Genomic DNA, 22,021 nt, shown 5'->3' on the forward strand with positions numbered 1-22,021 from the left:
TCAAGCTCAGAAATATTTTATTGGATAGAAATTTGGAGGTTGTGTGAGGTGAAGGGGGGCCTCGAATGTTGAACACAGTGGGGGGCTTGGAGTCAAAAAGGTTGAGAACCTCTGGTCTAGATAACTTTTTTCCACAACAAAGTTTTTGCACAAAATGCGCTTCTTTAAAGAACCATTTAGCCAAAATATGGTTCTTTGATGACATCATGAAGCACCTGTGGAGGTTATGAATATCTGGGTTAATGATCTGATTTCTTTCAATAGTGTTAAGTAAAGGGACACGTTTGCAGCACTGTGGGTCACAAAAGCCAACGAGGAAATAAAAATTCTCACAAACATCTACATTAACCAAGAAGAAGATCATCAATGAAGTGACTGAATAACCTTCTTTGTTCAAATATACGATTAAAAAGAACCTTCACTCTCTGCTGTGATGGGCTCATCGTAATGATGATGAGAATACTATACAAGCTTTAACGGGTTACATGTCAGTATAGGCCGATAAATGGTAATGTTTAATGTTATCAGATAAAATCTAAAATTTAGGCCGATATGTTATGGGACAGTACAATAATGTATTTCTATTGTGATCATTCACTTACTGCTATTAGCAAAACATTGTAGTTATTTATAAATTGTAAGAGCCTATTAGACATGTGGCTAATAAGAACACTTTTCTGGGTTGCTCTGGAAGAACATCTTTAATTTGTCTATTAAATAAAAAATATACCAGAAAAGTTTGAAGGTTAAAGAATCGTTAACAAGTGTAAAGTGGACTTGGTACATGATTTTCAGAGGGAAAAAGGAGAGCTTATGGTTACTTTTGTGCATTAATGTTTCCAAATAAAACCATTTGGTCCACTTCTTGCCTTTTGTTTCAGTCTTGGAAGAAAACAAACAATTTTTATTTATATACTGTATATCGGCCAACATATCGGTTAAGAAATAAATGTAAACGTAGACTAACGGACTCTCTGAGGTACTAAAAAAACATAATTTTGTAAATAATGAATAATGATGCATCACACGACTGTTTTAACACCGTGAAACTGAAAATGTTTTGTTTACAAAGTTTAAGGATGTTTCTTATTTGTGTCGTCGCTTCAGGCTCGCGCGTGCGCGTGCGTCCCGTAGAGCTATTGGTCATGCTGCTTGTCAATCTTAAATAATAGGAAGTTCCCTGCAATCACAGTTTTGAGGTTCGGACAAAGAAACAGATCCTACACCACCAAATACCCCAAAACGCTGGTCCAATGTTTACTCAAATATACTTTGTGAGAAATATCAAAGCCTCAACCACGCTTATGGTTTAGAAGTAGCGTGAAACCCGAGGCTCAAATAAGATGGATCTGGCAACCCGCCCAGCAAGAGAGCAACTTCCTGTTCATCTCAGCAGCTCATTGGCTCCCGGTTTCACCCGCGAAAAGTGTTTAATCTAGTGTTTGTGGGCAGTTTTGCGCGCTGCGGGGCAGAATTCAGCTGGTTTATTATATGATTTAAGCGCAGTCTCAGGACACAATGCCCGGCACAGCAGCAGAAATATCAAAAGTCTCTGACGGCGAGAAAGAAAAGTCCGGAGAGCAGCAGAAGGTTTTCTCTCTGTTCTGTGACGAGCGCGGGTACTTAGATCAGATCAAATACATCCTGCAGTGCGGCACGCGCAAAGGAGATCGGACAGGGACCGGTGTCGTCTCTGTGTTCGGCTCACAGGCGAGATACAGTCTGAGAGGTGACTTACAAAACATCGCGTTCGACACCCACACGTTTACTCAACTATTTACTATAGTAAACTGTAGCAGTGTGTAGTACACTGCTGTACGTTTATTAGTGATTTTTATAGTATGAATTAATGTTAATAAATAGATACACTGACGTAAATACTGTACGTTAGTTTACTTAAAGTATAGACAAAATCATAAACGCGTCAGTGTCTGAAATATAACCACTGATTTATACAACATATTAATATATACTAATAGTTTGTCTTGTGACATGTGTTTATTTACTGTGAGTAACTTCACAATTCATCTCCTGTTGATAAAAAAACTATTTTCAGTGGAAATTGCAGACCAGTCAGACCCGTTTTTAGTGTAGAAATAAGAATGCAGCGCGCACATAAAATAACACAAAACTGTGTTTGACATTTTGTGTCATTTTCATGATGCTCTTCTCATTCTATGGCTGTAATGTGAGGAAACATTGTGTCATTGTGTTTGTTGTAGTGCATTGAGTCTGAGTGAGGACAACCATTAAGAACATTAAAAGTGTTTTAAGACAAATGTAAGAAGTAGTATTATATCAAGTTGATAAAAAATGTCATTTTTTAAATGCAGGTCATTTGTTGTTTTCAACCTGTGTAGGCAACTCACGTTTGACTTGATGCTTGTGGCACAAACATTTATGTTGCTTTGTTATTGTGTATAATAAATATATAAAAGCTTATAATATGAAGTCTCATAACACTGTTGTTTGCTGTCATAGATCAGTTTCCTCTGCTGACGACCAAAAGAGTATTCTGGAAAGGCATACTGGAGGAGTTGCTTTGGTTTATCAAGGTATTGCGAACATCTGCTTCATTAAAATCATTATTTATTTGCATTTATCACTGCTGACCACCGTCTATCTTTAAGGTCAGTTGTGGTCTAGTGGTTAGAGAGTTGGACTCGTAGCCAGAAGGTCATTGGTTCAAACCTCGTTACCCTTGAAGTGCCCTTGAGCAAAGCACCTTATCCTTGTTTGCTCTGCTGTGATAGCTGCCCATTGCACCCTACTTGTAAGTCGCTTTGGATAAAAGCGTCTGCCAAAATGAATAAATGTCTATCTTACTTCAGGGTTCCACAAATGCCAAAGAACTGTCAGAGAAGGGTGTGCGAATCTGGGACGCCAACGGATCCAGGGAATTTCTGGACAACAGCGGCTTCACGGATCGAGCGGAAGGAGATCTGGGCCCGGTGTACGGCTTCCAGTGGAGACACTTTGGAGCGGAATACAATGACATGCACACCGGTAACACTGATACTTTACCTCGTGAGATAATTATAATGTATGGAACACATGTGTCTAATCCGTGCAATATAAATTCATCTCTAGATTACTCTGGCCAAGGGGTTGACCAGCTGCAGAAAGTCATCGACACCATCAAATCAAACCCAGAGGACAGACGGATCATCATGTGTGCCTGGAATCCCAAAGGTGTCTGAGTCGCATCAAAAATGCCTCATTAACACAACAAAACTCACTTTTACTGCGTGATATTCACAAATTGAAAGTCTCGTGTGCATCCTCCACAAAAAGTTGAATGCGGTTGGACGGACAACTGTACGTTAACGGAGGAATTTGATTAAATTAAATTCTTTCTTCTTAGATCTCCCTCTGATGGCACTGCCCCCGTGTCATGCATTATGCCAGTTTTACGTAGCCGACGGTGAGCTGTCATGTCAGCTGTATCAGCGTTCTGGAGACATGGGACTTGGCGTGCCTTTCAACATCGCCAGCTACGCCCTGCTCACCTATATGATCGCCCACATCACTGGACTCAAGGTGAACACACTTCATGGTTATGATTTAAGCATACTGACTTTAATAAAATGTGCATGTTTGCATTTATATACTAAATAAAATGTAAATGCACGAAGTTACAAACTAAACTGGATACTTTACTGAATTTTTTTAATCTTCCAGCCTGGAGATTTTGTGCACACGATAGGCGACGCGCACATCTACGTGAATCACATCGAGCCTTTGAATGAGCAGGTATGTGTTGCACCAGTACTTTCAGAGCTTTTGCAGTACTGTGAACGAGCATGTTCATAGCGTGTGTCCTGTACCCGCAGCTTCAGAGAGAGCCACGGCCGTTCCCCAAACTCAAGATCAGACGCAGAGTCGAACAGATCGATGATTTCCGTGCAGAGGATTTTGAGATATGTGACTATGACCCTCACCCCACAATTAAAATGCAAATGGCTGTTTAGAGTTCAAAACGGTCTTTAATGCACTTTGTGTTTTATAGAAAAATCTAAATATATTTCTAGAAATAGAAAATAAAAGTTTTTTTAATTAAAATTATTTCATTATTTTCATTCTTATGCTTCTCATTCATTTATATCTCATCAGATTGGTCTGACGTTTATGTAAGAGATCATGTGCATTAAGGATATACCTGACAAATGTGAAATTATTGGACACAAATATTGATTTGAAAGGTTTTATTGAGCTGATTTGCAACAAATGTAAACCCCTTCTCCAAAGAAAAAACATTTAAGACCAAGACTCACAGTTTAAACAAGACTGACATTCAATTTGCTTTCAATCATTTGTAAATAAAATCTCATTAATTAGGTATATTCGTATTGAACTTGTTAGCATTAAACTTCACCAGTCAAGATGGACGGTGTGTTGTCAGTTTTAGTGGCTGTTTACGGAAAAAACACGCTTTGGAAAGTCCTGACTGACGAAGAATCAAGTATCAGAATCAAGTATTCGAGACAGTGATGTAATAATGTGCAGTCATTGATCTTCACCATCACGTCTGTGTTTCTTTTTCTCACTTGTCGTGCTTCAGAATGTTTGTCCAAACCTCTCCATCAGGAAACTGATGCTTCTGTACCGACTCTTCCAGCATCTCACAGGAGAAACCAGGATCCTGAAGAATCAAACACAGTTTATTTACGCTCATTCACAAGAACTCGCTCTAGCCAGATTCCTGAGCTTCACAATTTACATTTATGCATCTTAATTCAAGGTGACTTGCTAACAGTTTTTTTAGAAATTTTAAATCGGTGTAAATTTGCTCTGCACATTTGATCTCTAAAAGTAAACAATCCTGGCAATTACATGTCTGGATTATATTAAATCACAAAACCACAGGAAGGTCAATTATTCATACACCATGTGCTATTTATTGTACTCTAGATATGATGATTTTAATAAATAAAATTCAATACTAGTTTATTTTTCACAAAATAATGTCAAACAATTCCAAAATATGAAAGGCCTTCTCTCTCTTTGTTTTTGATGCAAAATGTAACGTTTCTTTTTGGGTTGAATAAGACCTGAACAAAATTCACATTTTACTTTTATAATAAATATAGGAACATGTTGAATGCTATCGTGTTGACTCTTATTTAAAAAAAAAACTCTACTCTTTCTTTCAGCAGGTACTGTCTCTGAAACTATTGAAATTTTGTCAAGTACGTCTCATTGTTGCCTCTTTAGGATGAGTCGCTTTTTCCAGTCTGTTAAATGCATAAACCAAAGTAATAATATATCAGTGTCCCCATGACCATTAGTTGCTTTACAATTCAATTACATCTTTCCTAAATGGTAAAAGTGCTATGGTCTACTACGTCCATGCTTCACTTCAGAGTAGAATCGTAAAACGTTTGTTCAGAAACAAGTCTAGCCATCTATTGATAGTCCAGTATCATCTTCTGTCTCCTATTTCACGTGTTTTCTTTCATCTGTTAGCGGACTTACAGTTGGTGGCATATAGCAGGCGTTTCTGATGTTGGTGGGGCTTCTGAAGTGTTCGTGGAGGTGATCCACATACTCGCACATCCTTGGACAAACACAGACAAGATTGAATAAAGATCAGCAGAAATTCCCCTTCGTGTTTTTGTTTCACAGAAGAAAGAAAAACATTAACTTGTAGGCATTTATCAGATAGCTAAGGTGAGTTAATGATTCTCGTGTTTGAGTGAATTGTTTAAATCCCAGAATTCAGTTTTAATTCCTGGTTATAGAATCAAAGGTATATTACAAAATTGATTCCTGGCCGTTGTCTTTGATTTTTTTTAGCTAAAGATTGTAGGAACATAATTTTAATGCATCCTCCTAAATAGTTTTCACACTTAGATCTGAAACATGTTCAAAAACTTCCTTGGAACGCATCCTTGGAACTGATTTCCAGCTTTTACCTGTTGTGTAAGCTTGCGGACACTGCGATGTAGTCAAATAAAATGAGATGCTGAACAAGCTCACAAAGCCCCACACCTCCAGCGTGAGGACACACTGGAACTGTAAGGAACATGAGAAGACTGTTTATATTTCTCACACTTCAGACATGCACATCAGAGTTTTGCCATTCACATTGATCTCACCATTGAACTTGGCAGCCATGAGAATGATGGCGAGGTTTTCATTAACGCTGCCCACCCGACAGCTGTCGATCTGCACAAACTGCAGCGCAGACGCTTGGAGAAACTGCTTGAACATCACTCTGTTGTGACACTGACATTAAACACTCATGAGAATCACAACCATGCAGTTTGAGCTCACCTTGTGCTTTATGCTTCTGGCCACTCACCTGCTCTCCTGTGGCGACTCCAATACCAATCGGAGCGAGTGCCTAAAAACCCAAGACGAAGAGGAGAAATCAAACTTCAAACATACAGTCTGATAATAAAAACAAGACCGTTTACCTTAGAGATGAACGCATGACCGAGAATATCATCGGGACATGTGGGCTCCTCGATCCACAGCGGACGGAACTCCGCCAGTCTGGTTACCCATGAGACCGCCTCGGCAACATCCCATCGTTGGTTGGCATCAACCATCTGCCAGAGGAGAGTCTTGTTAAGTCACCTTCACTTCCCCACATGCCATATAGTCTATGCGGTTTGAATTACCAGGATGTTGTTCGGGCCGATCATCTTGCGGATGAGGCCGCACCTGCGGATGTCGTCCTCTATGTCGGCTCCGACCTTCACTTTAAATTTCGTCCATCCTTGAGCGAGAGCGTCAGAGCAGAGCTGCACACACACAAAACACATCATTGTAGCAACATTACAACAGAACGCAAACACAAGACCGACAAATAAACAGAAGCACCTTAGTGAGCTGTTGGTCGGTGTAACCTAGCCAGGCACAGGAAGTGGTGTAAGCCGGATAACCTTCCCTTAACATCTGCTTCTCTATAGTGTTCACATCACAGATGAACATTACAGCATCAACATCGTTTCATTGTTACTATCTTTGAAAGATTGTACTTAAAGACTCCTTCAAGTGAAGACGTGTTGTTAAACAACACCTACAACTACAGCTTGATAACAGAGTACGGGAGGCTTCGTTTATATATATATTTTTTTAAACCTTAAAATACTCTATCATACAGTATAATCTGTTTCTTTTTGGATTTTTAAAAATATGATGCACAAAGAGGAACTGAGGTCTAGAAAGAGACAAACAGATCGACTTTTGTTTATTTAAAAGCAGATGGAAGCTTTTTGACAAACTGGGATTCAAGTTAGTGTGTGTATGTTAGTACGTTGTCAGGGTCTCACCTCTCGTCTGCTTTCCCTCTCTCGCTTTTATAAGAATATCTATTAGAAGAGAGACAGAATTATGCTTCATATGAAATCAAGGATAAGAAAAGAATAACATTTGATTTTACATTCGCTCGATTGAGCAACTTACAAATCAGAGAGTATTTAACAGAAGGAGTTCAGACCTGATGATCTCACCTAAAGCCTCCTGCTCAGTCAGAGCATCAGTGATGTATCTGAAATCAATACACCTGATCAACTGCGCAGGATCCTGAACAGAGCAGACACAAATATACATCATCATACACAAACTCTTTATCTAAAGTAAAGATAAACACACTGACTAAACTGTGTATTTTATATCGTTCATGCAAAGACAATTCAATGAATAAACTCTTAACAGTCAATATTTACCATATCCACAAGGAGCTTCCACAGGGGCTGAAAATTGAAATACGTTTTCCCAATTAAAACAAACCTCTAATGATAGATTTATTCACTTAACATAGCAAGCCGGTAGAGAGGGTCTTAAACTAACCTTGCCCTCTGCTCGTGCCCATAGATCCCAGACAGCATTCAGAATGGCAGCTGTGGCAAGCTGTATGACTCCTTTCTCTGGTCCAATCTATCAGTAAATTCACACGTATGCGTTCATTCAACAGTACATAAAGCCAGAATCGCTTAATGTTTCCATACTCACCCATCGCATCTGACCGTCACTGGAAAGCAGTCTGTAAAAACCTCTGAAGTTACTGACAATCTCCTCCAAAGTTCTCCCGACCACCAGGGAGGATAAAGCTTTAACTGCACATACAACTGGACATACATGCATCTGTCAACATAGCAGTAAGAAACCAGCGATGATGTATTGATAAAAGGACCCCAATGATTATTTGCTAGAAGAATTGAAATAGGACTTTTTTATATAACACTTTGAATTATGTCTCACTCAATCCCTGATAAAAATGACTGAATATTAAATCAAACATTTTGAATAAACAGGCTTGTGCCATAACCCAGTTCACCAGTGTGTAGTGATTGGTGGAATACTGCAAGCATGTGACGGAAATGTAACGCCTCTGACCATATTTGGAACATCAGGTTCCTCTTCAATTGTACTGACAGGTACACTCCCTTACTTTAATTTGGGCGGTCTTAGTCGAATCATACCATCAATTGACGTAGATTTGTGGGGGTTTGGTTACACGAGGCGATTCAGGCAGGTCTGGGTCAGTGTTGCCAGATTGGCCGGTTTCCTGCCTAATTGGGCTTCTTTTGAACGGGTTAGACCGGAGGTTAAATGCATTGGGCAGGTGGACAAAATTTGGGCTGGTTATGAAATTAAAAACCCACCCAAGAAGCTTGCCTTTGGTTCAGTTTAACCTATCAGGTCTGGGATAGGGAGACCTCACCTGTCAATCAATCTACAGTTGAGATCATGTGATGGCTCGTGGGAGATGGGGTTTTGGCACGATAAAGGAGTAGTTGAATGACTTAATTAAAGTCAAACTGAATATGGGATTCTGCAAACGTCACTTCTGTTCATCATACTCGTCCTTGACAGCTGCGGACTTGTTAAGCGAATGCTCACCCAGACCTGCCTGAAACGCCTCGTGTAACCACACCCCCACAAATCTGCGTCAGTTGGTGGTCTGATTTGACAAAGACCACCCAAATGTATACACAAATAAGGCTGAGTACCTGTCAGTACAATTGAAGAGGAACCTGATGTTCCAAATATGGTAAGAGGCGTTACATTTCTGTCACAGGCTTGCAGTATTTCACCAATCACTACGCACTGGTGAACTGGCCAATAAGAGCACACCTCGCTTTTCAGAGCGATGAGCTTGGTTCAAAATCTGTGTGTTTCAGGGAGGAGATACAAATATGCACAATATTTTTAGTTTTTTTTGTTCTGTTGTTTGTATCAATGAATTGCACATTTTTGGCTGCCGTTTAGTGTGAATGAAGCTCATGAACGAGTGGAAAATTGATTATTGCATGCACTTTTTGCACAAAATGTGTTTTTGGGGGGTTAAAGTCATTGGTTAATTTCTTGATTGTCGCTTTGAATTGGTTTCTGGGATATTTATCATATTTTCTAACTCTCTTTACTGCTGTTTGATCTGTTTCCCTGGTTTATTTATATTTTTTGATCTAGTCATAGTTCTTTTTAAGGAGATTAATTGGTCATTATCATCGTTGATTGACATTGCAACACATTTTTATAACATTATTTTGGAAGTTAAAATTTCGGCAGGTTTTTTGTTAGGTTTTATTGAGCCTTTGAAATGGAAATTGTCCACCAAATCTGGCAACACAGGTCTGGGTGAGCGTTCGCTTTTAGATAGAATGAATCTTTGGTTCCGAGTCCTACACTTACATTTTTGCAATTGTACGTGTCTAATACATGCAAGGGCAACTTATAACACACCAAAGACACAGAAAAACCTTCATCGCACAATATAACCACTTTAAAGGAACTTTGAGAAGGGGACTTTAAGGGACAGAAATCACGTGATCCTAAAGTCACGTGCTGATGTTTTTGGTTTTACTCAGACTAGCATTTGTATAACTAGATTGAGTTTATAATACTCACCGATTTCCGTTCCTTTCCCCACAGTAAAAGTCAGTCCGTAACCCTTCAGTTCGGCGTTCGTGGTCTCGATCACAACATACGCGACCGAGTAATCCGGATCGGTGTGCTGCGAATCAATCACAGGTGTTCGATACGATCAAGATAATACAATTGTCTGTCTAAAATTGCTTTATTATTAAAAGTACGCACCATGGCATCAGATCCATGTTGTTCCAGGGACGTCGGGAATCTCACGTCGCGCACTGTCAAATTTATAATTTTATTTCGTAACATCTCGTGTCAACTGCAAGTTGTTTAAGTTTTGAATAAACGTGAAAGTGAAACACTGAAGAGCCTATACACGGTGACGCGGAGCTGCGCAGCGCTATTCGGCGTCTGACGTCAAAGTATCGCGAGAGCGGGATTCCCAAGCGCAGACCTCGTTTGTGCTGACACCAGCTAGGACGGTGCAAAACAATGCAACATTATATATATATATAAATATATATTATAAGTTAACGTTCAAGCTACATCCATTCCTCCTAAACAGAGCCACTCCTGCTACAGTCACGATGATTATTTCGTTTAGTTGCTGTTTGTTCACTATTGTACACAGTATTCTCAGATTGTTTATTCTCTCAGAACAGTGTTTTATGTTCACAATAGTTTCAGTGTTTAATTGTTTTACCTCAGTGTCTCTATATTTTAAATTCATATACATTATAGCATTCGTTTGAGTGTAGTAGTACAAAAACACCAGAAGGGGGCAGACATGTCTCTTACAAAAATCTGAGTCTCGCGCACCCTGCATGAGCTTTTTCCGGCGCATGAGCTGCTAAACTTTAATGTGATATTAAAACACCTTCTTATAAAATTAACCACTGTTTTACTACAAAAATAAACATAGTTACAGTAGTATACAAAAGTAACCCAAAGTGAACCACAGTTTAGTTTAGCCACGGCATATATAAACATATAAACGGTAATCAGTATGCCAAAAAACTTACGTTAGTACATCCCTGTAGAAAAAAACAGCATTATGCTGGTTTGGTTTGTTTTGATGCTGGTTTGTGCTGGTTTAAGCTGGTCAAACCAGCATCAAAACATACCTAACCCAGCATATGCTGTTTTATTCAACATGGATGTTTAGTACGATAAACCTCATTTTAGTAAGGTTTGTACAAAATTGCAAATAAAATCAAACACATGGCCCTGGTAACACAAGACCGCTCGAGGAACCCCTCCGAGTCCCGCTCGCACCTCCGGTCTCCAGAGAATCGGGTCTCTGTCTGTTTTTCTCCGCGCATGTTTACCGGAGCTGCACCCCAGAGTCTAGTTACCTGGATTTGTTGAACTCATTGGGCACGAGCTGTTCCTGTGTTTACAGAGCCCTCGAGGACTCGTAATGACGGCCGTGTGTTTGCGTGCTGGAGAAGTGAACTTCGCGCCGTATTTCACCTGCGCGCGATGGGCAACACAAGCACACGTACACATAAACATATTCATTCAGCACCAGTGAATGTCGCACCTGCATGTGATATATCATGTTATCAACTGGTTGCTGTGGGATATGACGGAGAGAGAGAGAGAGAGAGAGAGAGAGAGAGAGAGAGTAATGCAATGTTCTGCAAGCGCTCTCCTGTTCCAGCCCCAAAAAAGGAGATAAATAAAAGTCGGTCCACCAGAGAGAAGAGAGACAGGGAGGAATAAAGGATCCAGCTTCGCATTGGAGCGAGAGAGAGAGAACATCTTCTGAAGACTCGAAATGGGGTGAGTTAATTTAAATCATATATGAGGAGGGAGGAGTTTGACAGCTGGTGATTGACAGCTCTTGACATCAGTTTTACATTGTTACTTATAGTTCTTTAAATTGGACTTCGGTCCAGTTTTGTTTTGTGTGTCCCTGTCGCGAAACAATGATGTCATTTCTTCTGTTTATGAGTCTTAGATTGTCTATGAGAGTTTCCAGCAGGTCTCGGTGTCAACACAGCAGATTTACGTTTGTTTGATTTATAATCTCCTCATTCTGTCACAGTCTCGGGTGGTCATATTTTCTCTCTCTCTCTCTCTCGAGGTCGTTGTTATTGCGCTCGTGTGCGTTTGTCAAACCGTGACGCTATTTTTGGACATTGTTCTTTTAGCCTTGGTAACCATGTCCAAACCTCCAGGAGTGTGCAGGTGTGCCGAGGACTGAAATAAAACACGTGAAATATTCCACTACAAGCATGGGATAAAGCTGGTACATAAGCAGTTTCACCCAGGCGAAGTGGTCTTGTAAGAACTTTGGCTGATGTTTTTCTTAAAGTTACCAAGAATGTTAAAAGAGCATTTCATGGACGTTATATGCCAATTTTCTCATTGTTTGTGGAACGCACTACATTCTAGTTTACATTTTCGTAACGTTATGGGAACGTCAGGAAAACGTTCTTAAAACATGTTTTTGTTAGCTGGGATTTGTTGTGTTATTAATGTTGTATGGCTAATTTGGGACCTGTTAACAAACGGGCAGGTTTTTTTGTCTTCTCCTTTAGTTTAGTTTTTATACTTTACTGTAAATAAGCATTTCTTTACGCACCAATTCAGGAGTTTGTGTTTAATAAGAGTCTTAATAAAACTGACTGAGATAACATGACGATAACACATATTATTGACAGGGATGTACGCAGTTGGTTAGACTTGTAATATTTACATGCTTGAAATGAAACAGTAATATTAAAAAAGGTGTTATTTGATTTATTGAGCTTTCAGTGGAAATACAAAAGGAAACGTGTTTTTGAGCTGGTCTTAGGAGTGTCAGTCATCAGCTTTGGTTAATGGAGTAGTTCACCATCAAAATGAAGATTCTGTCACCATTTGCACACCCTCTTGTCATTTCAAACCTGCATGACTTCTTTTTCCTGCAATACACAAAAGATATTTTGAAGCATGAAGGTAGACAGAACAGCACACTTCTGTTCTAACTAATGCAAGTGAATTACAACATTCTTCAAAATATCTTCTTTTTTGTTCTACTGGAGAGAAAAAAAATGGCGACAGAATTTTCATTTTGAAGGTGAACTCCTTTAAGTCCTTTAGTTGAGATTTGATAATAGTCTATGGTTGAGATCGATTCTTATATGATTGAGTTGTGGAAGTGTTTGGGTTATTATTTTATTTATACTTTTATTGTTACATTATTTTTGTCATGACTCGTCATGCATCAAGTGATTTTTTAGGTCTGTTATGGCACATTTAAATCCTTATGTCCTCTCAAAGTCCCGATGTGCCCGATGTCCTTCAGGCAAAACATGTTCCTGCCAGACAAAAGAGAAACCCATGTGTATTCTATCACTAAAGTGGTATAAAGAGAGGATTCTGTTTCTTCTCCGTGTGCTGATGGTGGATGTCTAAGATCTGGACTTTTTTCTCTCAGTACTTGTTTAAGTCACAAATTCCCACTGGGGGGAAGAGATAGAGAGCCAAGTTCTCATTCTGTTGATCTTAAATGTCCATTTCTAGGCAGGAGTTATTCCAAAGGCCTCGTTCTAAAAATAATACCGTGAAGGGATGAGCAAACACTTTCCTGAGAGAAGCGTTGTTGATAGAAACTTTAAAACGATTGATTCCCCCGGCTTCCAAATATTTTTTGTTAAGAGTTCAAGCTCAAAGTGCTGGAAACACTTACGCTCAAGAGAATACAAATCTTACATCATTTAAAATTTTGACATGTTTGTCATAGAAACAAGTATTTCAGAGAAGTGAGATACACTTATATTATATATTTTCATGTGACAACTCTGAAGAAATAACACTTTGCTACAATGTAAAGGAGTGAGTGTACATCTTGTATAACAGTATAAATTTACTGTCCCCTCAAAATAACTCAACACACAGCCAATAATGTCTAAAGAGCTGGCAACAAAAGTGAGTACACCCCTTAGTGAAAATGTCCAAATTGGGCCCAAAGTTTTTATTGAGCGTTGTCACATGAAAAGATATAATAGAAAACTTACAACAATGTCACTTGTGGGATACTGTATGTCCAGGTTCTCCCAGAAATCCCATTATCCGCTTTTTAATATCTTTTCCAAAAAAGATATCTTTTCCGGTTTTTCATTCAATCTGTTCCCAATTCGACACACACATAGGACACATTTTGACGTCAACCCGACCCCATCTTAACTGTCTTAACTGAAAGATTGCAAATCCATCCAGATGTAGATCACGGTGTTACTGAAGTCTGGGTCAATGCTACGACGTTATTTATTTTAAGATTAGCCTGCTCTTGACTTATAAGAGCATGAATCCATTATGGTCCTTGAGCAGAAGGATCTATCGAGAGACTCTGTTCTTCACCACACACCACGCTTGATCAATGTTTCTCTAAGACTGTAATTGGCTTATAATACTTTTCAATGCTGTCTCAAGTGTAAACAGGGTCTTTGTTGTCGCAATGTACTGCTAAATTTATTGATGGGAATAAGAAAAAAGCTTGCAGACAGGGTTGCGCGTAGAATGTGGGACACAGCTAAATATAAACTTTAATAAGAAGAATGAGTCAATGTCATGACCTTTGAGATGGGACAGACACAGAACCAATGGCAATGTTAGAAAATGAATTTGGATTTTGGTCTCTAATGTTTTAAAATTGTAATGAGACCTAAAGTGTTTATAGATGTTGAATGGACGTTCTGGTTCACATTTTTAAAGGGATACTTCACCCATAAATTAAAATTCTGTCATCATTTACTCGCCTTCGAGTTGTTGCAAATCTGTGTCAATATCTTTGTTCTGATAAACACCGAGAAAGATATTCCGAAGAATGCTTATAACCAGACAGATTTTGCCCCCCATTGACTCCCATAGTAGGAAAAAAAACAACGGTAGTCAAAAGTGCCCCAGAACCGTCGCTGTCCAACATTCTTCAAAATGTCTTCTTTTGTTGACTTCTTGTTCAATAGAACAAAAAAAACGATTAAGTAATTTTTCCTACTATGCAAGTCAATCTGTATCTTTATAAGCATTCTTCCAAATATCTTTCTCCGTGTTCATCAGAACAAAGAAGTGTAAAGAGATTTTAAACAATTCGAATGCGAGTAAATGATGACAGAATTTACTTAACGTAAGTAAGAAATGAATCGCATCTCATCTCGTATTCATCCGGCTTCCAGCGTCCCCCCATTCACGAGAACACATGGACAATGTGTATGTGATATTTAAATCGTTTTCTTCTCTGCCTGCCACATCACCATTGTCCCTTTCAAAGTTTTGGTGATTTTCCAAGCACGTTGCTTTCTGGATTTGCACAGGGACAGAAAAAACAAATAGAAGCAGTTTTCTTATTCTGAAAGTATAGAATGAATGTAAAAAGTTGTATTCTAGATATATTTATCAAAAAATGGATAAATTATTACAACTCTTTTTTCTTTAAAAGCCATATGTGTTGATGATTTTATAAAAAAGCTATTTCACATATATTAACACGGCTGTGGTCATAGGAATGAGAACGCAAATAATCACAGCGTATGGGTTAATGACCACAAGTGACAACAGAAAGTTGTTAATATTTATATATATATATTACTTTTGCAAAAGTTTTGTTGAGGCCTTTTGTCTTTGTTCATTCATGCAAAAGTTGTGTTGACATTAATGACACGTACAGTAAGTACAAACAAACAGCTAAAAAACAACAGCAATATAACGTAAAACTCCTGGGGTTTGACAGAAATGTTGGACGCTGCCTGAGGGAAATCAAGAGTGTCTTAGAACCGTGAAATGACTCTTCTGTTCTTTCCATCAACAGTTTCCACTGAATGACCGACACACAGAGGAATAATTGCACGCTATTCCTGTACATAAACAACCTTCTGTCTGCTTTCTTTCTTTTTCTGTTATCCTGTTATCATTCATTTAAAAATGAAGCGTACAGTTTAGGGAAATGGGGACAATTTCAGTATTATTAGTATTAATAGTCTACTATACACATTTGTGTAACCCAACCTGATCTCATCGGAATTAATCTAGTTTAGGATGTTTTAGGAAGACATGAACTGTACAAAAACTTAAGATCCCAGGTGAAAAAAGTACACTTCAATGATGTACTTAGTTTTTTTTCGCGCACTAGTTTTGTGCTGGTTTCACTGAAAACGATTCTTTATTACTACTTATGATAATCTTAAGAACATCTAAGGGCTGTAATACACTACAAGACGTTTAAACTAGACATCATACACTTGCAGACTTTTTGAAAGTTTCAGATAGAAATACACTAACTGATCAAATCTGCAGACTGGCATAGACTTTCTGCAACAAGTCCAGACTGAAAATCTGGGCAAAATCTGAGCAAAAGTCTTTAGTGTACTCAAATGTGCTATTTTGAGACAAAGATAGTATAATAAAAGCACATTTTAGTTCATATTTTAGATCAGATCTCTGCGTTACATTCAACAAAATCAAATAGCCGTCATTTGAAAAATGGGGTTCACATTGAGGTAACTGATAATGAATATGGCATGCTTAACATTAAAACTTTGTTGTTATGTTTAGGTCCACAAATGATTTCCAGATGTCCATCTATTGTTAGCACAGACCTGTTTTCAGCCTATAATGCAGCTGTTTTAATAGATTTATAAATCACAGGGGTAATTGAGTATGTGATATCATACGGTTATAAACCGTGTTAGAAGTTAATAACCATGATTACATGGTTTGTGGGTGCTGAGCATACATATGTTTGTTGTATAAAAAGTTGAAATCGTCAAAAGTTACAGTTTCAGAATGTATGTGTACATGATCTGTATTTGTGACATTAAGACAAGCATCTCACGCTGTGAATTTACAGTAAATATGAATAAATGTTGACTCTTGTCGCTTCACATGCTATGGCATTGTTGTGAATTGGGGGACAGTTGTTGTGATAGTACTGTAATGGATTTTTTTATTCAAACCTTGCTGATACAATTGTTGTAGCAGATGAAATATTACATACAGTAGATAGGAGCAAAATCGAAAAAAATCTTTTTTGTTTCATTCTGTGCATTAACAATAATTCTTCCAAATTTCAAATAAAAATATCGTTTGTATTTGCATTTTTTCGCAGAAAATTGAAACTGGAGAAAGAAAAAAATGCTCTGATGTATTTTTTCAGACCTCAAATACTGCAAAGAAAACAAGTTCAGATTCTCTTTAAAGCAATGCAGCAAGAATGTTTTTATGTATTTGAAAAGATCAAAACAAATTCTATAACCTGGATTTTTATCAGTGTTTATGTGTCTTGTCGATCTTTCACTTTGCTGTTGCATGACTTTGTCACTACTGAGATAGTTAAATTTATTCCATAAAGAACCTTTAACATCCGAGAACCTTTCTGTTACACAAAAGGTTCTTGTGGAAAAACAAAGTCTTTTCTGATGATAAAAAGGTAAGAAAGAGATGGTTCTTTAAAGAACCTTTGACTTAATGGTTTTTCTATGGCATCGCTCTGAAGAACCTTTTAAGCACCTTTATTTTTTAGAGTGTGGACTGAAATGACCACAATACACCGGGAAATGATGATAAAAGACAATTTTGGAATGGGGTCTTAATTTTGTAATTTTCTTTAATTCTTTAATTGATTGTTTTTTGCAGCTGTACTCACATGGCAATGGAGTAAAATATGTAATGTATGCAGATCGCATTCAACATGCATCTGCCAAAAGAAAGATGGCATTATCATATCCTTGCCAGCAAATACAGACATCAGACATTGTAACACTATGAGTTCAATCGTGCACGCTCATTTACATAATGTGCTTTTTATGTTGATTGGCGATGCAAATGTATTCCAATCAATTTCACATTCACAATTTTCTCTCCTGGTTATTGAAGACACTCTGTAACAGGCGCTTTGTGAGTGGAGCTGAACTCGGTTCAGACTATGTGGTACATTCATCTCGTACAACAACCTGCATATTGCCGCAAACCACCTCTATCCCACCCCTTCTGTGTTTATTCCTGGACCCTCTTGTGATGTTTACCAGGGAAGCTCTGCGTTTTCTCATCCACAGGAAGAAAGAAACAGAGAGAGGGAGAAAGTGTTCAGACAGAATATTAAACACACACCAGTTTAGAAACGTTCACTCTGGGATTTTTCATCCGCTGTGGTACTTTCTGCGCAGCCCCTTACTTGTGACCTCTCGCTGGTCTCTAGAGGAGATGTGATGGAGATTTCTGTGCGTGCCAGAGGTAACACCTGATGTCTTGATGTGCATGACATGTGAAGTTTGAGCTGCGCATGCATGTAGAACAGAGACTGATGGAGATTTGCATCTTTGGTAATGTCTGTTAAAGTTTCAGGTTAGCATGATAAATGCATGAGATTATATACAGCTCTGGAAAAAATTAAGAGAGCACCGCAAAATTATTTATAGTGATTTGTTTCAGTAAAAGAATTCTGTTTAATTCTTTGACCCACTAACAAATTTCTCCCCAATTACAAATAAACATATCAAATTTGATTTGCATTCGAAAGAAATTGAAACTAGCAAAATGCTTCAAATAACAGAAGACATGCAGTGTTTTCAGACCTCGAAGAAAACCAGTCCATATTTATTTTAACTTGAAAACAGTTTAACCGTTATTTTATCGCAGATTTTTCATGTTTAGTTATTATTATCCTTATCTTATTGTTTTTTATTTTCTCCACATTTTAAGGTTTAATCAATCTTAGTTTTCTGAATCTTGTATTTTCTTTTCAGAAAGGTTTTTCAAGTTTCTTTGTTTATTTATTCTATGTTTGGGGTTAGCTTTTATGCTGTGTTCAGATTTAGGATATTTCCCACCTCAACCTGGAAAGAATTTTTGGAACGTCAATGTTTTACTTGTAATACTTGTATTGTTTTCATGCAACTTAATCTAACATTAATGTTTGGACGTTACTCAATCTAGACGTTTCTTCCGGTGTCCATTGAGGAGGAAGTGAACCGTGATTGGTCGCGTCACACGTCATTCAAACGAGCGTTTGTCTGGGTGGGAAGTTAAAGCCTAGTGGACCAGACTCAAACAAAATCATGACAAATTGTGTTTTATAGTGGAAAGTATTGGGTTCACGTTTCAACCTCGGTTCGTCCAGAAATCCCTTCAACCTGGAATTAATAAATATTTTTATCTTCTCGTTGAACACCACATAAGACTTCACCCAAGCACTCAAAATTGTTTCCACTGTTGGATTTTATTTGACCTCCACCGTTATCCTGATGGCAGCGGTGTAAGGGTTTATAATAGCGGCCGAGCTGTTTAATGTAACGCGGGAATTATGCCGTGTTGTTTGACTTATGACTGAAAGGCGAACCGTGGAGTTTAGCTTAGAGTGACTTGAGTGACCACGTCTGGACAGTGTTTCAGGCCGACCCGCTGACATTGTATGTCCAAATGCACATAGAGCCGATGACACCGTGACGAACGACGCTCAGAGACCTGGGATGAGTCCTGCGAAAAAGTGCAAAGGATCCCAGCGTGAGCCCAACATGTCCTGACTTGATCTTCCTCGGAAAGATAGTGGAAACTGCTTCGGTTTGCCAAATGGCGGTCAGCCATTGATGAATGGGCTAAAAAATACAAGAGCAATGTTTTATTGAAGCGTTCTCCAACACGGTTTGCTCTAAGTGACATATATTCTCCCCAGTGGATGACGTTAGCTCAGGCCACCGTCTACACTCACATTTGTTCTCCGGAGAGCACATATGCCTTCAGCGGTATCTTCATCTCTCTGGAGAGACAGACACACCATCTGCTGGTAAAGTTACACCGGCGTCCAGCGATGGGGTAGTGACAGGGACATGCAGGGCTGTGCCCGGGGGTGTTCAATATTAGGCCATAGGTTAACACAAAAAGTTCAAAGGGACGGATGGCTGGTAAGGTTTCTGAATGTCTCATATGTAGACAAATAACATGGATGTTGTCTTTTTATAATCAACATTTTTTAAGAGAGAAATGCAGTGTTTATCATCATTTTTGCAGTGTGACAATTGATGTATTTTACGTGTGTTAACTATTAGCTTTTGTTTTAAAAACTAAGCTTCGTTTTTATGATAACGATAAAAGAATAGTCTATATAAATTGTTGTAGTTTTAAATGGAGGACCTATTTTCTGTCACACCGTTGAATGATCTTTCATGTCAACTATATTGTGTTGCTGTGTTATTGGTGTATTAAATGAGAAAATCAATGTGATGTTTTTATATTGTTATCTAGTGAACATGATGGTGATTTACATTTACATTTACATTTTGAAATTTAGCAGATGCTTTTATCCAAAGTGACTTACAAAGAGTTTAGGAGCAATAAGCGATATGTCATACAGGAGCCATAATACATTAAGTGACAATACAAAGGTACTGGTTTCAACTAAAGCTAGACCACTACCTGTTGAGAGAAAGGGTGTTTTTTTTTATTGATGATAAAGGTCACTACAATTTTATTACCACAACAAACCGAAACAATTAATCAACATTAAATATTACAATAATTTCTAATGTATAATCTAAAGAAAACATTGTGAGATTTTAAATGTGTTTATTCCCACAGAGGTTAAATAATATTACACTTTTATATTAGATTTATTCATGTAGCAGACGCGTTTATCTAAAGTGAACAACGCTAAGTGTGTTCTACAAATCTTGTTTAGAAATAGCAAAAAAATATCAAATTATTACGTTTTTTTTGTGGGTAATGTTGTTATTTTAGGTAAGAGTAACTGTTTTTTATGTGAGTCAATACTTCCTTAAGTGCTTTGGTTGAGCGACGCTGAGAGATACGGGGAGAGAGAGAGAGAGAGAGAGAGAGAGAGAGCGCGTGTGTGTGCGCGTGAGAGTCAGTCAGTCAGTCAGTCAGAAATACTGTGAGATCACAGTCAGTGTTCGTCGTGTTTGTCTGTTTGGTGCTCAGTGAGTGTAAATGTTGAAATGTGACTGAACTCAGTCAAACGCGATCAGACTCGTGAGATTTACCGGTTCATTTATTTGGATCGATTATGGAGGTTTATCCGTCGGAGAGTGAAAGGGTGATGGAGGCTTGGCTCGACGACAATCTCCAGTTCAGGCACTCGTACTTTGTCCGAAAGGCGTCTCGGTAAGTTCGATAGCGGAGTGAATTAAATTCATTTAACAGGTAAAGATACCGAGAAGCACACGGAGGACAGAGATGCGATATAAACCGCCGCAGATACCGCGACCGCTGCGCACTGCAGTGCATTAAAGTTCATCTGTATGAGGAGCTGCGGCTCATCGGACCTTCATCATTATTTCGAGCTCTGTTCTTTTTTTAAAGCACTTTGTCGTGTTTTGTGTGTGTTTTAACCTTCTGTGATTATGTGAAAGACGCAGTTCTAGAGTTATTCCTGTCAGATCATTGTTGTGTTTGCACAACTATATTGAAGAGAGTTAATCGTGCAGTTCTTTCATGTTTCATTCAGACATTGAAGCTGCTGTGGGTTGATGCCCGTGGATCTGATCTATTGCATTCATTCATCTCACATGAGTGGTGCACTATAATAATATAATGTGATTTGTATTTATCACGAGGTCAAGTTATATAGTAAAACAGTCTATGCATAGCACAAAGTAGTGCTTAAAAGTGATGTACAGGATTTGCTTTAAATGCCCCTCAGGTTCAATAAAACATCAAAATATGAGGATGATACAATGGAGAGAAAACTACTTTTAGGTAGAGCTGTCAAACGATTAATCGCGATTATTCACATCCAGAATAAAAGTTTGTGTTCACGTATAGCATATGTCTGTGTACTACGCATATTCATTTTGTATTTATAAACGCATACATGTATACATATTTAGGATATATAATATATATATATGCGTATATATTACATGTACTTAAATTCACCAATAATTTAAATTATGTATAAATGTTTATAAAATTGTATATTTTTCTTAAATATATGCATGCATGTGTATGTTTTTATAAATACAAAATTACACAGAATTATTTATGTAAATACAAAGTTTTATTCTGAACACAATTAATCACAATTAATTGTTTGACAGCCCTACTCTTAAGGTATTTATTCTAAATAAACAAATATGCATAGAAAACAAAAAAGCTCAGTAAATAAATGAAACGTGATCACTTTTATCAGTTAGTAATATATTGTTGATGTTTTTGACTACATCAGTCATTTAGACTTTTGACTAAACATTTGCTCATT

At 38.0% G+C, this 22,021-nt stretch overlaps 3 protein-coding genes across 7 annotated transcripts in view; 2 read left to right on the top strand and 1 right to left on the bottom strand.

The window, feature by feature from the left end:
* The first annotated feature begins 1,290 nt into the window (after positions 1 to 1,290).
* Positions 1,291 to 5,102, top strand: tyms (thymidylate synthetase). The gene is made up of 7 exons (XM_056756277.1): positions 1,291 to 1,729; positions 2,482 to 2,555; positions 2,832 to 3,006; positions 3,091 to 3,192; positions 3,365 to 3,540; positions 3,682 to 3,753; positions 3,834 to 5,102. The coding sequence occupies exons 1-7, from the start codon at positions 1,519 to 1,521 to the stop codon at positions 3,969 to 3,971; spliced, it is 948 nt and encodes a 315-aa protein (XP_056612255.1). The 5' UTR covers positions 1,291 to 1,518; the 3' UTR covers positions 3,972 to 5,102.
* Positions 4,191 to 11,447, bottom strand: enosf1 (enolase superfamily member 1). Of its 4 annotated transcripts, none has more exons than XM_056755952.1 (16): positions 11,181 to 11,447; positions 10,051 to 10,103; positions 9,862 to 9,967; positions 7,963 to 8,078; positions 7,801 to 7,887; positions 7,677 to 7,703; positions 7,461 to 7,533; positions 7,281 to 7,319; positions 6,829 to 6,911; positions 6,627 to 6,749; positions 6,420 to 6,554; positions 6,305 to 6,346; positions 6,099 to 6,228; positions 5,916 to 6,015; positions 5,476 to 5,557; positions 4,191 to 4,642 (listed from the first exon to the last, which is right to left on the bottom strand). In XM_056755952.1, exons 1-16 carry the CDS (start codon positions 11,344 to 11,346, stop codon positions 4,544 to 4,546), a joined length of 1,461 nt encoding a protein of 486 aa, XP_056611930.1. In that variant the 5' UTR covers positions 11,347 to 11,447; the 3' UTR covers positions 4,191 to 4,543. The 4 variants fall into 4 exon arrangements, with proteins under 4 accessions (XP_056611930.1, XP_056612005.1, XP_056612129.1 ...); XM_056756027.1 differs by having other exon boundaries at positions 10,051 to 10,299; positions 11,181 to 11,342; XM_056756151.1 differs by having other exon boundaries at positions 7,963 to 8,094; positions 11,181 to 11,330.
* Positions 11,448 to 11,455: 8 nt separating this feature from the next.
* The window catches only part of pde5ab (phosphodiesterase 5A, cGMP-specific, b), a 40,533-nt gene continuing 29,967 nt past the window's right edge, over positions 11,456 to 22,021 (top strand). The window contains exon 1 of one of the 2 annotated variants that reach the window (XM_056755723.1): positions 11,456 to 11,610. In XM_056755723.1, coding sequence (XP_056611701.1) covers positions 11,606 to 11,610 — 5 coding nt within the window. In that variant the 5' untranslated portion in view covers positions 11,456 to 11,605. Of the gene's footprint in view, positions 11,611 to 20,652; positions 20,926 to 22,021 lie in introns of those variants that run through there. The other variant, XM_056755646.1, reaches the window with a different exon arrangement.

The sequence above is a fragment of the Triplophysa dalaica genome, chromosome 1 (assembly GCF_015846415.1).
Source record: "Triplophysa dalaica isolate WHDGS20190420 chromosome 1, ASM1584641v1, whole genome shotgun sequence".
Lineage (NCBI taxonomy): Eukaryota > Metazoa > Chordata > Actinopteri > Cypriniformes > Nemacheilidae > Triplophysa > Triplophysa dalaica.

Bases quoted from the DNA above. Each gene is read 5' to 3' on its own strand.
- tyms (XM_056756277.1), top strand. From the start codon at position 1,519: ATGCCCGGCACAGCAGCAGAAATATCAAAAGTCTCTGACGGCGAGAAA. The intron at 3,007-3,090 runs GTAACACTGATA...ATTCATCTCTAG, and splicing joins ATACAATGACATGCACACCG to ATTACTCTGGCCAAGGGGTT. The intron at 3,541-3,681 runs GTGAACACACTT...TTAATCTTCCAG, and splicing joins CCCACATCACTGGACTCAAG to CCTGGAGATTTTGTGCACAC.
- enosf1 (XM_056755952.1), bottom strand. From the start codon at position 11,346: ATGAATATGTTTATGTGTACGTGTGCTTGTGTTGCCCATCGCGCGCAG. The intron at 6,229-6,304 runs GTGAGTGGCCAG...GTTTAATGTCAG, and splicing joins GAGTCGCCACAGGAGAGCAG to TGTCACAACAGAGTGATGTT. The intron at 5,558-5,915 runs GTAAAAGCTGGA...TGTTTGTCCAAG, and splicing joins TCCGCAAGCTTACACAACAG to GATGTGCGAGTATGTGGATC.